Here is a 16,930-nt window from a genome sequence, read left to right on the forward strand (position 1 = left end):
TTCTATTAGTAATACCTTCATCGTTCGAAAGAGGAAACAACGTGACACCGGCAACGAGAACTAGAATTGCTTCACGAGATGAAAAATGAAAATACGAAGTCGTCTCGTACTTCGACGCAAAAGAACGCTCTGATTGCGACACGAGGCAATCTTTTCGCGATGCTTTTGATCAGAATACTGGTAGAAAAGCGAACGAGTCACATTGCTTTAATAAAAATTTATTCCACGACAGGTAATACATACGAATTGGACATTATCACATAGCCGCATAAAAGTATCACAAAAAAGTATATTACAAAGGAATTTACACGCTACATTGTCGAGGAATAAACATTGGACGCGAAGAAGAAAGGATAGTATGCTCACCTTTCGCAGGGGGTAAGTGCTGATATCATGAAAAATGATACCACTACACTATTTTGGCCCCAACAATTGGCTTTATGTGTTACGTACTTATATATTTGTTCAATAATAAATTCTTGATTATTCATTAAATTCCAACTTGAGAATCATGAAATCTCTAGAGGGTGACTGTACTCACTCCTTTTATTATTAAATGCAATTTTACGTTGAATTAATATTTCGAATTGAATAAATTGGATATGTTCATCCGATTTTTTTTATCTTAGAACTATAAAATGATCATATATCGCAAGATTCTTCTTACCTAAGAACTTAAAGTATCGTTTGCCTCAAGATGATTATTTCTTTGCTATTTATGCTTGCATTTATGATGGCTTCGTTTGTATCGAGGCTCCGGCAGTTTGTTCTCATAGGAACTCAAATTATCGATTGTGAGATAGGTTGTTTTACTTTTATGTTTTCATTAGCTTTTCGTAAAAATTTACGTAGGAACGTCAGTTTGCCTATACAGGGATTGTAGCTTCTGAAAAGAAGAACGCTTCAGTACCAACTTTCATTTTCAATTTCTTGCATTTAACTCTTTTCTTAATATTTATTTTATTCAATATTTCGTGAAAAAATTCATAAAGTCTTTAATATGATTCCAAGAATGGATAAATTTTACTTCGATTCAGCTAGATCGAAAAAAATATTCAATTTGTAAAAAAAACTATTTACGGGGGAGGATTATACAAAAATATCTGCTATAAATATTGGCGAATTACGAGTGTTCTTTTTTTCGGAAGCTGCTATCGGCAATATTTTACCATCTTATAGTCCCATTTCGTAGATCTTTGTACATAGATGCGGTTATTATACCGTGACTTTGGCTATAATTATCCAAAAAAGGCGAGTTCTTCTTCTTTTCATTATTCGTACTTCCATCGGCGACATGTTTCAACTGTGTCCCTACGACGTGGCACCCATTCGGAGCCGCGTTCCTCGATCGATTGTTACCACTCGTAAGATAATTAGTAGACTGATGCAGTTTCTCGATATTGTTAGCGTTACTTCGAAGGATCCGATAATCCGTATTGGTTTTTGTTCGACAGGGGCGCGACGGGGATTGCTCTTCCACTCGTAATGGTACCGTTTGATTCAGATAGTTTCGGATAGCTAGATTCTTCACGGTGGGATAACACGAATTGTACAAAGATTCGGAGCTACTGGCATTCTTGTTATTACTGCTGCTGGATCTAAGGTAATAAGAAGTCGCGTTATCAGGCGTTCTCGCGAAGTATTTCGTCTGAAGGCTCTTAAGATTGTCGTGATCGAACGAAGTCTTCTGCCGATCTTCTTCCCGCCAATTCACATCTGACGTGGGTCGGCTCGTCGTACGAATCTGTTTGCAATTTCTTCGCAGTTTGTCACGGTTACCAGTTACTATTTGATTTGGTCTTCTTCCAGGTGCACACTGAAATTGTCGAATTTGCATCGACACAAATTAGATTTGTGAAATTATACTGTAAAATTCCTACGGAGAGAACGTCGTTGTATAAATAAATTGCGTATGAGAAGAGTCGTTCGATTCAGTCTTGAATGGAAAAAAGAGCTACGTCATTTCTGTGCAAGAAGCATGAGTTGTGACACGTATAAGTGATTACAGTACCTAAATGAATCCCACGCGACACGTAGCCTGTAACGACAGAATCGTCGGTTTACTTTTTAGCGAGAAACGCGAGGAGTTATAGAGGACAAGGGAGGTCGAAAGTAAGTTAAAGAAATAGTTCAGTTTATTTTCTTACCACCATTGGTTGGTCCGATTGTATAGAACGCTGAGATTTGGATAATTGTCGGTGTTGTTGATTGAGATATAAGCAACTTTTGGTCGTGCTTGGAGTCAAGTTATTCAAACTACCATTTACAAAATTGTGTGTGTATTGGGTTGCTACGCTTTTAGCTGGCGGATATTAAAGCGAAAAAAGAATTAGATATATTATCACACCCACGACACTGGCTTATTAAAACAACGATGTTTATTCTTACCAGTTGGTCGAAGATTCTTTGTGTTTTGCGTCTGCGACTCGACAGACACACATATCGATCTCGTTTTCGTAATTCTTTCACCACTATCAATTTGCGAATGCCGTGTTGCCTTTCTACTTGGTAGTTGCGTACGCACTGAGTACAAGATACAATAAGTTTATCTCACTTATCTTCGTTAATCTATCGTTTCTTATAAAATAAACTATCAATTTTATTACCCTCTAAATAGGAAGGCTCGTACGTGTCGCTCCTACCTCTCTCCTTACGTAAATCTTGATACGAGTGTGTAAGATTTTTACGAACAGTCGCGTCACCTTGACCAATGACTGGGTTACTACTACTACTAACTGTTTCCTTCCTGATGTGTTCCGATAATCGTCTGATTCTGGACTTAGACCTGTTCTCAGTTAATTAATGTGTCAATTTTAGGCTATAATAATAATCGTTTGCCACATAAAAATTTATCAACCCACATATTCTTATGTTTGCGATGTTTTTCATCCATCATCGAATAAAGCTTATTCCTGTACTCGTCGACAGAGAGCTGTACATCGTCCCTAAGTAGCGGTACCACGTTCGAGCCTCTTTCTGGTTCGTTGCTTCTTCTATGAAAACTGTGCAAAAAAACAACATCCGTAACGAAAGATTCATTTCTTATTTTTTGTTAAAAAATTAATGTACTCGGCCACATAAGGGTGCTCCAAAGCCTCCACGGCTGTCAGTCTGTGATTTGGATTGAAGACTATCAGATTGCTAATGAGATCCAATGCCTTTTCCGGCACCTCTGGTAGTAAATCCTTCAATGAACGTCTTGGTGCGTTTGGTGTCTTCTCTAACAAATTAGTACCGTATCCGGCGCTAACCGAAACCAGATCTAAAGAAATCACCAAGACAAATCGATCATTCCCTTTCTTCCAATTCTGACCTTGTGAAGGTGTCGAAGAGGATTACCTTCCCTGGTAGGTGGCGGGAGAGTGGCCATTATTCTCTCCACCTGATTTATCGTCGATGAACCAGGAAACAATGGTTTTCCAAGAAGCATTTCGCCAAGAATGCATCCCAACGACCACATATCGATACCCTTCGTGTACCTATATTACGTCGACAGCCACCGAATTTATGTGAACGTATATATTTGTACGAAGCAATAAAATACCTTTTTGAAGCAACGAGTATCTCCGGTGCCCGGTACCAGCGAGTTGCCACGTAATCTGTAAGTGTTGGATCACTGGCGGTTTCACCATCTCCTTCCCCTATTTGAGTGACCGATCGTGCCAATCCAAAATCAGCGATTTTGCAATGACAGTGAGCATTTAGTAGAACGTTTGATGGCTGGAACAAATATAAACGTGGCAGTCATTCCGATGGGAAGGAGAATCAATTCGCGTAGACCATCTCACCTTCAAGTCTCTGTGTATCACGTTCCCCGAATGAATGTATTTGATCGCCTTAAACAGCTGATACATGATGAACACCTTGTGGAGGTCCTTCAGGATCTTGCCCTTCTTAATCACGTTGTGGAGATCGGTTTCTGGGGAAACGGGCCGAAACGGGTTTCAGGCCAAAAGTCTGAGAATCGCCGCGGCACGTGACCTTCGTTCGAATTCTTCTTCGGACCGGGTAAAACTCACCCATGTACTCGAACACGAGATAAATGTCCCGATCGTTGTTCGCCTTGTGAAGACCGATCAGTCGTATGATGTTGTCGTGATTGGCGAACGATAGTAGGAACATTATCTCACGGAATGTGCGCTGCGCATCCGTCTGGTTTCTGAAGGCGTCGAAGATCTTCTTCACCGCTACCGTTTCCTTGTTTTTCTTGTCTATCGCCTTCCATACGATGCCGTAAGCCTATCGAGGAATTCGTCAAAAAATGGTTGATTGTATATATTTTTATCTTTCGATACATTTTATTACGAATTGTTTTGAAATAACATGCAAGATAGTTATTCTTAGACTTGATATTCGTTTTTATGATAACGATTAATAACGGCACGAGTATCGATTACTTCCGATTATACTTTTCCACGATGGACGTACCACGACAACTGCTATTTAATAATTGTATATACATGCGTATATACGCTAGAATATGTCTATCAGTTTTTTTTTTAATAAAAAGAATTTGTTCTTTTTATCGTATAAAAAGAATCACGTTTTACATTATCTTTCATGGACTTTTTAGAAAATTGCTTTTTTTTTATACAATTGAGAAATATTTAAAGAATAACGTTAGAATAAGAAAAAAAAGTACAGAATATCTGATGTACTGTAACAGTTTTAAATTCTTGAGAAATAAACAATTTGTGAAAATAACAAAATGAACGAAAAAAATTACCCCCTTGCCGAGACGTCGAACGATGTCATAATGTTTGCTGACGTGTGCATCGATCTCCAAAACCTTCTCGCTGGTATTTTTTGACGACATTGCGACTAAAGGTGGACACGATAAAACTTCACAAACTGATATGTCGATCCGAAGGATTGAGGATGTACGAAAATTTTCAGACGGAAACGGCGTTCAAGGACCGTAACGAATTCACATCTTTACACATCAGGAAGGAAGCTCTACTTGAACAGTTTTTTCATTCGAGCTTTGACACATCAATGTGGCTATGTTTGTAGAATTCATGCCAGTTACTATGACGACAATATTCAATGCTACTCATGGTTACCAACGACATCGCGTGACTACTTGCTCGATGCACGCATACGGCCGTAAAGCCAAGAGGAAAAGAAAATAATTCAAACGTTTAATTTTTACATTTCAAAACGTATATTTTTTTTCTTCAAGTCTCATACAAACTGTGGCCAATGTTGTGGGTCTTGTTCGACATTTATATGCTTCAAAGTTACACTAAGTAGAATAGTTCTTTTTCACAGTGAAAAACTAAATAATATGTACATATGTAGGTACAATTAATTAACGAAATTTTTATAATGCTTAGGATAGATCGAAAATGAAAATGCACAAATTTAAAAATAAAAATGCATAATTGTTTGAAGTATTACACAATCTGAACTACAAACTGGTCCCGAAAACGGTTACAAATAGTTTATCATGGAACTTGAGATAAGAGCGTGCTATCGTGTAACAATCTAATCTAAGAATTGCGTTTCAATAAGTGATATTTCAGAAAACGAAGTAAATCATCTGCCTAAATGCCGATACAGGAATCTTGTGGCATCATATTAAAGATAAATTCTTTTCTTCTTAATAACAGTAATAAACTCTCGTACTTTGTTTCATATTGCATGAAACCAAAGCTTCTTGGGTTAAGGACTATATGCTTAGGAGATTTTAAGCGCATAAAGTCCTAATAGCCCAAAGAAACTTTTAAGTACACACATATATAGATATTTATCATTTATATTTTTCTTTTTTTTGCTTTAATTTAATGGATAAGTATGTAGGCTAATGCTCCTCTTGATAGCCACCAGTTGGTATACAATATGCGCATCATTCATTTCCTTGGCTGATGGATAATAATTGGACGTGAAGAATGAGCTGGCCGTGCATCATGAGTTGGAACAGGCTTTTCATGGAAGAGTTGCACAGCTTCTGGAGGAAAATCTGCATTTCCTTTTGCAGGAACTCCACTGATCATGAGAGTTTTTGGTGGACTAAAACACAATCAATATATATGTATTTTATTAATCATATAATTACTAAATTGTTATTATAACAGATAATATTATATTTTTAGTTGTTTTTATTTCAATACAGAAACAATTCCCTCTTATATATATATTCATATTGTTCGTATCATATTATCTTAATGCGTAATACGGATGATGACGCAAGCAAGCAGATATTGCACATCAGGCGTATATTGTTGACTATAGACAATGGTTGTTTCAGAGGTCAATCGTGTTTTTATCGGTGCAGTTTATTTACCAAATGATCAAACGAATGACACCCGTATTTCTGTACTACGTATTTATTCACATTATTGAAATATGAAGTTATTGTTAGCGTAAATTTAAAGATAAAGATATTTAATTTGCTTACCTACTCGATGTTTTACTTTCGTCCACGTCTTTAATTGGTTTTATTTCCCGATCTTCTTTCGGTGTTTTATGCTGGGTGATCCTCATTCCGCCTGCTTTTACTGAAACAAAGATATAAAACGTAAATTTTGATTAAGAGAGAGTTAAACGAGCAGATGGCCTTGAAATATCCAGACAGGTGCATATAACGTCATTTGGCTTAGTTGTGTAAACATGTTAACCTTCTCCATTTCAAGAGAAATTGCGATTTATTTCGTTACCTGCAGGAGGATGTCCACCCTTGAGTTTATACTCTTTTGGACTTGACATTTATGCGTCTTTAATTAAAACACTAAAATATAACTAAAGCACTTATTTTTCTTTCTATGGAATAACACGTCTTGTTGTACTACGACACCAATCACACTGATTCGATGGCGGTTGGCGCTGTAATATGTGGGAGATAGCAGTGGGGATGTAGCTTCAAGACACGTCCTTTTCGTCTTATCTTTTATTTTTGTTTTGAATGTTGTTTGTAATTTCTTTGCAATATTGGAAAATGACATTCATAACAATTAAATTACATGTTTATGACGAATAAATATCTATTAAAGTGTAGAATCACGAGTAAAATAGATACAATAATTTTGTACCTCAAAGTAAATTTTATTAAAGAAAACATTTCACAGAATACAATAAGCTATAAATGCTATTAATTAAGTCCTCCCTGTTTCTGATCTTGGTACATGTAGTGAAGGTCTTTACAATCTTCATCAGAAATATGCACCCAACCAGTTGGCTTCATGTGATACACTGTAAAAGATTCACATTGTAACATATTGTCAAATTTTTCTTTCTTTATGATTACATACCTCTTACTATACCACCAGAGTAAGCATCTCTATGAGTGGCATGGTAGATTGATCTTCTGCCAAGTTCATAAGCCTCTTCATCAGTCAAGTCCCAGCGATAGCCAGAATCTAGTGCACCAAATGCATAAATAGAACCTGATCCTACACTGAAAACCTTTCCTGGCGTACGAGCACCTTCTGAATCAACATAGTACAAGCTAGGTCCTCTTTTGTCCCATCCAGCAAGCATCATACCTGACATCATTGATAAATATTTTGTTAATTTCATTAAACAAATCTATTGTGAATGTTATTGACCTTGAAGGAGATAAAAGCCCACCTATACTTAATCCCATTCCTTTGTAATTATATATCATATTTGATAGAAGTTTGCTAGCAGCAGCAATGGAAATACGTTCTCTATTCCGTAATTCATATGTACGACATTGTTTTGCTAGGACTCTATCCCAATAAACACAATCCGCAGCACCACCAGCTAAAGTTCCAAGGAGATAATCATTGATTTCAACGATCTTCTTCATGGTGGATGAACCTATGGAAGAAGAAGATATAATAATTCTTTTTTGACATTATAATATTCGATACATATGCATTTTGTTTTACCAATAAATTGGCCTCCTGTTGCTCGTGAGTCAACAGCAAGAACAATTCCACCTCTATATTGAAAACCCAATGTAGTAGTTCCATGATCAAATTTGATCTTCAAATGTTTCCCTGCTTCATCGGTTCCTTCTGCAAGTTGTGCCAATTTTTCTGCTGGCTATTCATATCAAGAAAGAGATTTTAGAAACGGTGAAATTACATGATGTAGCAAATTTAAATTGTAGAATGGTTATGTAGGATACCAACAGCGGATTTGAATAATTTACTTACATTTATATATGGTGGTACTGCTAGTTGTACATTGTTGATAAAATTTCCACTATATTTCTCAACTTGTCGCGAATAGTTATCTTCTTCGCGCGAGACATTAAAGTCAACAAACGAATTCAGACCGCAAACTTCAGCAAGCGCCATTTTTGCAACAGGCTCTAATGTCGAATGCTTGTCATCTTGTTAATTCAACTGTTCAATGATAGAGAGCGCATTTGGTGTTTTGGCACCATATTCTTACGCGGTTTTACCGCGTAAATTTTAACCGCGCAACAGTGTCGTTCTTTTGTGTTCGTTGTGTTTTAGTATCAAAATAAGTGTTTTCTTATCAACATTTAATAATATATGTCTAGAAGAATACTTAAATAGTGATAAAACGAAAGTATAATATCAATTTTACAGAAAATGTAAATAAAAGTATAAAAGCAGTTCTTGATGAAATATCATTAACCTGTAACGACCAGATAGTCAATGGTATGAACTAATCGTAAGTTATAGTCCATATTTGATTTGTTTATTTAGAATTTGTATGGAAAAAGATTATATACATAAAGCTCTAGTATATGATACCACAGATACTTGTCTATGATGACATGTACTCCTATCATTCACGCTACCATACTGAATCGATAATAATAATAATAATAATAATATCGTGAGACGTAACTAGTAAGACATGGTAACTTAGACATGGTAAGGGGTCAGGTCAACTGATCCCAAGGCGTGGAATACCAAAAAGCATTGAATGTCTATTCTGCATCTTGTCTGTGGTATTATAACATGCTATAACTATTAAAAAATAAAATAATTATTATAGAAAATTCGATAAAAACGGGGAAATATCTACATCTGTATTATTTCTTATTTCTTTATGATGGGCTAGTGAAGTAAAAAATATATACGATTGAAAGTTGTCATATATATGTATATTTGTATTTTTAGAATATCCACGTACTTATCGACTATTGCCAATACAGTAAAATTCATTGCTATATATTCTTTCAGACAATCCCGATTGGTGGCGCTAGGAGTATATGAACGTGCGACGCAGAGGGTCGTTAATTTGAATCCATTTTCCTAAATAAATGAAAGAAATATTGGAATCCGAGTAAGTCGAACTGAATCAATTTAATAATAATGTTGTATATTTTATTAACACAGATACGTGTACCAAGAATACTATAAACTACACTTCTGTTTCTGCATAACTATCAACGTTTTAAGGCTATTCTATGAACGTTATATTTACTTCTCTTGTATTTCTTTCGTACTCATGGAGAGACTCCTATAATGCAGGACTGATTTATTGCTACGAAACGATTATCTGTATCAATAACGATAACGAGTTTCCCGAAAAAAAGGAACCTTCGAACTTTTCGTTGGAGTAGAACACGGTCCGAGCGGCGACTTGACATATCGTTCCACGTGGAGGCGTACTCCACGGTCCATGTATCGCGTGATTTATAACATTAAGATAATCAAAAGCGAGGGCACGTCACACTTCGATACCATGGAGTACAAAATATGTTGGTGTTTCGGTAAAACGTTGTTAAATATCGCGTATTATTTTGCTCGTGGGGTCAGCGATATGACGTAGTCGTGATGAAGACAGGGTCACGTGTAAGGGGGTAAGGCACTTTACCGTGTTCACTGATTGGTCTGTGTCGTGATCGCACCACCCATGTAGTCGACGTACTATGTGTTACAATACGAAATATGATAATATGTTATTGCATATTTTCCTTGCGATTCTTTGTGTTAAAGCAGTCGATGTTTGCCTGCCACGGAACACCGATAACGATAACATTCTTCTACTCTATTCTAGCTATATTATCGTCGTTCTGGTCCCTTTCCAAACGCTCGTTTGATGCATCAGAGAGTAAAGGCGTATCAATTCCATCCTTCTCTCTCTTACAGGTTGATTCGATCTTCCAGTAGATCTTTCTACTTCCCAAGTATGAATCGTAAGGCTGCGCTGGCTCAGTGTAATCGTTCTAATGTTACATTAAACACAATTGCCTGTTATAGTTCTTCTTTTCATTTTCTTCGTTTATATTGTGGGTTATCGTAATAGTAAAAACATGGTATCTGAACTTGAACCGAAGATAAGGGACGATAATGATCTTGCATTATACACGAGACACCATCGAATTCTAATCAGATCTTTGTGCTGCAATACATGTATAATTCAGATCAGTCAGCAGGGATTTTACGAATCAACTATGCGAATAACTTTTTAGTATTTTTACTTCTGTCACTGGATAGACGAGGATTTCATTCGGTCTTCAATTTTACACGGACCAGTCTCGTTTGATGATCCTTTGTGGGCAAAGGACAACCGAGATCGGATCATTCGTTCACGGAATACTTTACGAGGAAGATAGTTTCGCATATACTAATTGATACGATTATCGTACAAAAACTTTCCGACAACGTCGAATCCTTTTTCGTACTCTTTTTCGTACATTTGCTTGGCTTAGTTCTCTAAATTTTAATGTTATGACCATATAGGGACGATTTAAATCATACAGATATGGAACGCGTGGAATGATATATTCAATGCCACATTTCTTCGAACACATATATAATCGTGCTAAAATATGGAAAAAATTTTTCAAAAAATTTGATGTGCCAAAGGGTCAAGTAACTTTATAGATACCGTGGAATTTTCAATGACGACGCGACAGTTCGGTTTACCACAGGATAAAACAGCTCGATAACGCGCGAACGCATTTGATGTTCGAATAGAAGCCGCTCGTTTTATCGGGTTTTGAGGGTCGACGGGGTCGATGGTGCGACGCTAGATTCGATAAAAGTTAAAACTGTTCTCGCATTCTATCGCTTCCCCTGCTTGATCACTCGAGTCCTTCATTTTTCGTGGCACTTCCTCGCCAAACTTCGTATATTGTGGTATATTATACGGTTCAGCGTTATCGGGATACGGCTCGGTCTATCTCAAAGTTCATGTTGCGATTTCATTCTTATTGCAGAAAAATTACTAACGTGAGACATACGTAAAGGGATGACGATAATAATGACGGAAGCGCGTCGATTATATCGAGGAAAATAAACAAAATAAACGATCTTGTTGATTCACTAATACACATTGTGTCATGGACAAAACATGTTTTCTCTGTTACTATGAATTATTGCGTAGAAATTCTTCTGCTTTTTTCTATCTCACGATAAATGTCCCTCCTCTGTTCTTGAGCGATGCTCGTTCTTCTACGGTTCTACTGATTTCGTTGGATCGCATTAACTCGATGGTTTTATTAACATACGATATGCCTGGTTATAGTTTAAAAGTTCACGACTTGGAGTTGATTCGGTTTCCTCCTAAAAAACCACCAATTTATCTAAATCTGCACCGATATAAGTATCGTTGTCGTGTAATATCGCCGACTCGTGACCGACTGATGATTCACGATGATCAGCGGTCGAAAAGATGCTGCCTGCTTCGTGTCATTGTCGGAGTTCAACGTTCAATTCGTGCAAGACGCGAGCTTTGTCTCTGAAGCGTGTTCACGCGCGCGGAAAAGTCAGAGAGACGACGCTTCTTATCAAGAATCGGTTGAACTGGCCTACGAAAAAATCAGAAGGTCCTTGGAACCTACACGCGCAGCATACTACGCGTCTCCACTTTTTTATGGTGGTAATCGAAGCGCCAGTTCTTACAAAAAGCTATAGTTAACGACGATATCTTTGCAACGGGTTAATCTTTTTAACAGGAGCTATCGCGAGGTTAATTTCAAAAACGCTTTGATTGTTTCAAGTGACTGCATTAATGTCTCGAGTAACCGTTGTTCTTTAGTTGTTGTCGCCTTGTTATATAATCATTTACTTTTGAAAAATTGACTCGCAGTTACACCATAATTAAAATGAAACCTTTTGTCTTATGATATTTCTAGTAGCTACTTAATGGATCATTAGTTATCCATTGTAATACAATGATCTACGGTATAAAAGAATCGAAGTTAAAATTAAAGTCGAAATTAAACTTTGTTCCAAATATAATGTGCCTTTGTTACATCGTAACTATAATCTGTACCACGAGCGTCACACGATATTGTAAGAATACGAGAAATTAATTGAGTACTATCTATAGATTCTCAATATACAGGGTGATTGGTAACTGGTGGTACAAGCGGAAAGGGGGTGATTCTACGCGAAAAAAGAAGTCGAAAATATAGAATAAAAATTTTTCGTTTGAGGCTTTGTTTTCGAGAAAATCGACTTTGAATTTTCGCTCGGTACGCGTGCACTTTATCACGTCTCGTTATAACGGATCTCACTGTAGATCGTTGTTTCGATGCAAAAATTAAAAAAAAAAAAAAATTTTTATTCTATATTTTCGACTTCTTTTTTCGCGTAGAATCACCCCCTTCCCGCTTGTACCACCAGTTACCAACCACCCTGTATATCTCAAGAAATAAATCAAAGAAATCCAATGGATGACGTCATTTCCGCGAAACTATTCACTGACATCCATTTTCTCAATTCTACCATGATTTGCATTGATCGAAATCGTAGCCAGCTTTCGATTGTTTATTCGTTATACATCTCGATCATAATCCGCAGGTTGTAATTACGAAAATTGCATCAGCAACGGTGAATGCGAGGCAATCCCTCTAGGCCATGTTCGATAACATGTTTGTCCGATAATTCTGGCGGCACGGCACGAGACTGGATGAGACGCTCGTTTCGGTGATACTCCAGCTTCTCACCGGTTTTGTACTTTGTACATACGAACGGCCAACATAATTTTATATTACTCGGTATACGCACTTATTCCGCTCGAGTGACGATTTGACTCGGTAATGATCGCGCGCCGGTAATTACGCAACGGGGGTAGAACTCGGCACGATCGCGATCGTTGAGTAAGAGACGAGGTGAAGGTGAGCAGTTAGCGGCGAGAGTGTAAGTAGCGCCCGCCACGGAGCGAACTGCAGCTGATCGTTGGCTACCGTGGACCAACGACCGCGGTTGCATCGTGATCTTCCATCGTTTTTCCTTTCTTTCGTTTTTTTTTTTTATGCTAAAACGAAACACGCGTGAATAACTCGAAAGTACTTACCTATATCGATGTTCACGTAGAACGATACTTTTACATTAGCGGAACACGGAGTTTAAATAATTGAACGTTTTATATCGAACGATAGTTTGCCAAACGAGGTCGTAGTATGTTTTCAGTATTTTTCATAGAAATCATATAAATATGTCATTTCGTTAAGTATATAAAAAAAATTCCTCCTTGGGAATAGAAGATAATTTTAAATATCGAAGGAAGAGCTAAATTTTTTGTAAACTACGAATATCGAATCATGGTACACGTGTCTGTGAATGGGAAGCTGATGCAATAGCGATTCGAAATTGTATCTCTCAATGTTTGTCTTTGCGTGTGCTCCCTATACGAGTTACTCTGCGAGTTCTACATAAGCAAAATTTACGGCGAATGCAATGACGATCATTAGGTACCTCCATTTGTCGATGGCAGCTACATCAGGGAATACCTGGAGGTCCGTGTCGAAATCTCGGTTACTGCTGACTCGTCACACCGGACTCGTATACAAGCGTGCCCACTCGGTGGAACGTGTAGGCACGAGTGGGCCTGATAAAAGTAGGTGTGCGAGTATGCACGTAGGGGGTTTTACGAGGAACCGACGAGAACCGTAACCTACTTTTGTACAGGAGCCGCGAGCGGGTAAATTGAGACGGGAGAGGGGTGTTTCTTGGAATTCGTACAGTCATCAGATAAAGTATTCCTTCGTCGTTCTAAATCTTTCATGGCCCCCTCCCCTCCTCCATTCATGGCTTGTTACCTTCATTTCGTCGTTTCAGCGATTTAATTCGATTCGATTTCAGTTTGTTCGAACTTGAAGTTTATCGACGAGAAGCGGTCGCGTGATTTCCATTCCAAATGTTCCAGTATTTGCCATGTCTTTTTTGTCCAAGTAACCCTTCTATCTAATCGTTGATAGGCTCCAGCCATGCGCGTGTGGAAGCTGAGAAGAATAATATCGAGTAGAGGATGAAATTCATTATTTCAACTGGTCCGGCTATCGGTCGACCGGGAAAAGGGTTATCAAAGCTATTATAGGGCTATCGGGACATTTTTCGTTCGCGTTCCTATCATGTATCGCATGTTGTCGTACCTTCGACAAAACTAGCGACGAAATTCGTATGCGTCTGATTGTAAATCTCACGTCTCTTCCATTGATCGACAAGGACACGCATAGATCACGGAAACACCGAAACGCGCAAAAACTGTTTCTCTCGAGCTGTTTGAGCGCGATGCTTGAAAATTCCGATCGATGGCGAGTAATTAGATGGTGAGATTTCATCATCAAGCGCCTCTGAGAAATCGAGCACGCGTCATTGACGTCGATTCTTGATAATCCATGAAATAACTTGGATCGCGTACCACGATGAAAACAGAGAATCTAAAGGAGACACATTGGGTCCGGGTCGACGGAATGAAAAAGCGGAGAGTAGAAAAGAGAGAGAGAGAGAGAGAGAGAGAGAGAGAGAGAGCGAAGAACAGAGGATGCGTGTGCAACGTTCAAAGTGGAAAACAACAATGACAACGGAGACCCCCTGCGATGCGTATCGCGATACAATTGCGTCATTAGCCTAGTAATAACGCGACCCTAGCAATCATGTCACTCGAGGTTATGGCTCGTTTCTTTTTTCTTAACCTTACTTGTGCCTCTTCTTCGCCGCTCCGCTTGTGATAACAGAAGCTACGCGATATCTTCCTGCTTCGTTGGCTCGTGAAATCTCGCGGCGAAACAACAGGAACGATTTTACCCGACCTTCGCCTTTGCACTCTTTTTTCGTAGTTTTTCTATGTTCCTGGCGTGTGTGCCACGTGATGACCATAAGCTCGTGGATTTTTCTGACCGTGTCTTGTTCGAGTTAGCCTGTATCATGTAAAGATTAGTATAATAGTTGCAAATACTAATTAATTCTTGCGTCGGAATGATTCGATTGGTTGTGACGTCTCGATTAGTCCTGACATTGAGGCGCAGTGACGTTATTTAGAGAAACAAAAATCGCAAAAGGTCAAATAGTCGATAACATATTAGACACAGACGTAGTTGGAAAAATTTGCATTCCGGTGCAGAATACTGATGATCGCAGCATCACTGCTCTCGAGATAATATATATAATATATCATGAATAAATTAAATAAATAAATAAATAAATATATCCATTCGAAAGAGAACCTGAAAGTAAACGAAACAACTTTCGGTCCTTTTTCACTACGAATCGACAAATCGTTGCCAGAACGAAAGAATATAATTAGCAGATTTAATCTCCTATATGATGCTAGCTTACCCTTTGACCTCCGGAATAATTCCACTGACCAGAGCATACATCGTGTGTTTGAACTCAACATTCGACATATTCCGTAACTACATTTGCTAGTAGACTAGCCGTTAATTATTCTACTGAAAGTTTATGAAAAATTCTTAAAGATTCGTCCGGTTCTTATTCTGGTAATGGTATGTACTCGTGCATCAGATGTAAAGAGAGAAGATGTGTAGCATCTGCCTAGCGAATTTTACGTAGATAACCTGCTGCTAGAGATACTCCGAGAGGAGGACTATTCTTAGTTTAAGGACACACGGATATGAGGCGAATCACAACAGACCTTTTACCCGTCTGGACCATTATGTTCATCTGCGAATCGTAACATAGGATTCTTCGCTCCTCGCATGTCAGTCTGCCAAGTTAGCTTTTCCCCAATTACAGGTCGAAAAATTCGTTCTTTTACCTCGATAGATTCTACTTGATTCGTCTCAAGAGAACAGAGAGGGCGGAGATCTCTCGCGAGACTCATCGCGTCCGAGTGTCTCTGTTCTTTTATTATCGGCGCAAGGAAGTAAGCAATGAAACGGATGCACCAGGAACACATCGGTCACTCGGTCACTCGTAGTGCACGCGGCTGTGTACGCTAATATTAGCGTGGCAACATGGTAACCGCGCATCGTGCTTATTCCTGGCCGAGCAGCCAGCTGCTTGGCTAGCCAGAGTCAAGGTCACGGCATTACTAGCTACTTGTCGTCAGAGCCACAACGCGGATATCGCGCGTGGACCACGTATAGTGCTAGCCAGCGGCGTCGTGCCCTTTTCCGGCCCCTAGAATCGGAAGCGCGACGGAGTCTCGTGGATCGAAGTCTACGACTTGACTTCCGCAACTTCGAAACCTCACGATTGACCGAGTTTTCTCCCTTGTCAACACGGTTTTCAGGAGAATCACATAGGAACAGATAAAAATAAGTCGAAACGAAATTACTGTTCGGTCTTGTGACCATCTGTTATCGTTTGGTCAATTTATATCGAGCGACGTGTCTTCATGCTCGCTTTGTCATGTGTTCGCTAATATTCAACATAGAAACGTTTCGTTACCATTTTCTAGGTTGCCTCTCGAAAAACATCGAGATAAGAACGCGGTGAATAAATCTGGTTAACGTTCGACTCAATTCTATTAGATCGTCTGGCGAGTTCAGAATGTGTTTTACGTATTAATGTTTACTAAAACTTCGTTACCGCCTTCTCTATTTAGATACTCACGCATCTCTTTCTAAGGAATACGGCTGTTGGTATCTTTGGCATCCTAATTTACTTGTCATGTTCGCGTCACATACAAGCGAATAGAGTTACCAGACGAGAGTGAGAAACGAATAAGAGCAGGAAGTAAAATGAAAAGCGTAAGTGCGGGACGTCGCTGGTGGTTGATCAGCCAAGGGTGAGAGGGCGCAGTTACCAATGGTGACGGGTGTATCGACCTTGACCTTCGTTTT

General features: G+C 38.6%; 3 protein-coding genes and 2 long non-coding RNA genes across 6 annotated transcripts in view; 1 reads left to right on the forward strand and 4 right to left on the reverse strand.

Annotated features, from left to right (window-relative positions):
* Positions 1–325: 325 nt before the first annotated feature.
* LOC138181704 (extracellular signal-regulated kinase 2) lies at positions 326–5,621 on the reverse strand. Of its 2 annotated transcripts, XM_069116782.1 has the most exons (12): positions 4,727–5,621; positions 4,020–4,239; positions 3,789–3,919; positions 3,545–3,720; positions 3,340–3,479; positions 3,070–3,262; positions 2,862–3,002; positions 2,607–2,785; positions 2,389–2,523; positions 2,148–2,302; positions 2,012–2,038; positions 1,755–1,816 (listed from the first exon to the last, which is right to left on the reverse strand). In XM_069116782.1, the coding sequence occupies exons 1-11, from the start codon at positions 4,814–4,816 to the stop codon at positions 2,012–2,014; spliced, it is 1,587 nt and encodes a 528-aa protein (XP_068972883.1). In that variant the 5' UTR covers positions 4,817–5,621; the 3' UTR covers positions 1,755–1,816. The 2 variants fall into 2 exon arrangements, with proteins under 2 accessions (XP_068972882.1, XP_068972883.1); XM_069116781.1 differs by lacking the exon at positions 2,012–2,038 and having other exon boundaries at positions 326–1,816.
* A 140-nt stretch (positions 5,622–5,761) lies between these two features.
* LOC138181715 (death-associated protein 1) lies at positions 5,762–6,836 on the reverse strand. Its single transcript, XM_069116813.1, has 3 exons — positions 6,660–6,836; positions 6,401–6,500; positions 5,762–6,012 (listed from the first exon to the last, which is right to left on the reverse strand). Exons 1-3 carry the CDS (start codon positions 6,706–6,708, stop codon positions 5,853–5,855), a joined length of 309 nt encoding a protein of 102 aa, XP_068972914.1. The 5' UTR covers positions 6,709–6,836; the 3' UTR covers positions 5,762–5,852.
* Positions 6,837–7,023: 187 nt separating this feature from the next.
* Prosbeta5 (Proteasome beta5 subunit) lies at positions 7,024–8,307 on the reverse strand. The gene is made up of 5 exons (XM_069116805.1): positions 8,124–8,307; positions 7,854–8,010; positions 7,570–7,782; positions 7,251–7,484; positions 7,024–7,191 (listed from the first exon to the last, which is right to left on the reverse strand). The coding sequence occupies exons 1-5, from the start codon at positions 8,265–8,267 to the stop codon at positions 7,091–7,093; spliced, it is 849 nt and encodes a 282-aa protein (XP_068972906.1). The 5' UTR covers positions 8,268–8,307; the 3' UTR covers positions 7,024–7,090.
* A 44-nt stretch (positions 8,308–8,351) lies between these two features.
* The window catches only part of LOC138181717 (uncharacterized), a 48,790-nt gene continuing 40,211 nt past the window's right edge, over positions 8,352–16,930 (forward strand). Inside the window, exons 1-2 of the long non-coding RNA XR_011173582.1 lie at positions 8,352–8,530; positions 9,129–9,231. This is a non-coding gene — a long non-coding RNA (uncharacterized LOC138181717). The remainder of the gene's footprint in view (positions 8,531–9,128; positions 9,232–16,930) is intronic.
* Positions 8,998–16,930, reverse strand: part of LOC138181718 (uncharacterized) — a 47,220-nt gene continuing 39,287 nt past the window's right edge. The window contains exons 3-4 of the long non-coding RNA XR_011173583.1: positions 13,599–14,125; positions 8,998–9,200 (exon numbers count right to left, since the gene is read on the reverse strand). This is a non-coding gene — a long non-coding RNA (uncharacterized LOC138181718). The remainder of the gene's footprint in view (positions 9,201–13,598; positions 14,126–16,930) is intronic.

Source organism: Bombus flavifrons, chromosome 7 (genome assembly GCF_040668555.2).
Source record: "Bombus flavifrons isolate JBK064 chromosome 7, iyBomFlav1_principal, whole genome shotgun sequence".
Classification (NCBI taxonomy): Eukaryota; Metazoa; Arthropoda; class Insecta; order Hymenoptera; family Apidae; genus Bombus; species Bombus flavifrons.

Coding starts and splice junctions, on each gene's coding strand:
- LOC138181715 (XM_069116813.1), bottom strand. CDS start 6,708: ATGTCAAGTCCAAAAGAGTATAAACTCAAGGGTGGACATCCTCCTGCA. Junction 6,501..6,659: donor GGGTGGACATCCTCCTGCAG/GTAACGAAATAA, acceptor TCTTTGTTTCAG/TAAAAGCAGGCGGAATGAGG. Junction 6,013..6,400: donor GAAAGTAAAACATCGAGTAG/GTAAGCAAATTA, acceptor ATTGTGTTTTAG/TCCACCAAAAACTCTCATGA.
- Prosbeta5 (XM_069116805.1), bottom strand. CDS start 8,267: ATGGCGCTTGCTGAAGTTTGCGGTCTGAATTCGTTTGTTGACTTTAAT. Junction 8,011..8,123: donor CAGTACCACCATATATAAAT/GTAAGTAAATTA, acceptor TGATATGAATAG/CCAGCAGAAAAATTGGCACA. Junction 7,783..7,853: donor AACAGGAGGCCAATTTATTG/GTAAAACAAAAT, acceptor CTTCTTCCATAG/GTTCATCCACCATGAAGAAG.
- LOC138181704 (XM_069116781.1), bottom strand. CDS start 4,816: ATGTCGTCAAAAAATACCAGCGAGAAGGTTTTGGAGATCGATGCACAC. Junction 3,480..3,544: donor ATACTCGTTGCTTCAAAAAG/GTATTTTATTGC, acceptor GACGTAATATAG/GTACACGAAGGGTATCGATA. Junction 3,263..3,339: donor CCCGCCACCTACCAGGGAAG/GTAATCCTCTTC, acceptor TGATTTCTTTAG/ATCTGGTTTCGGTTAGCGCC.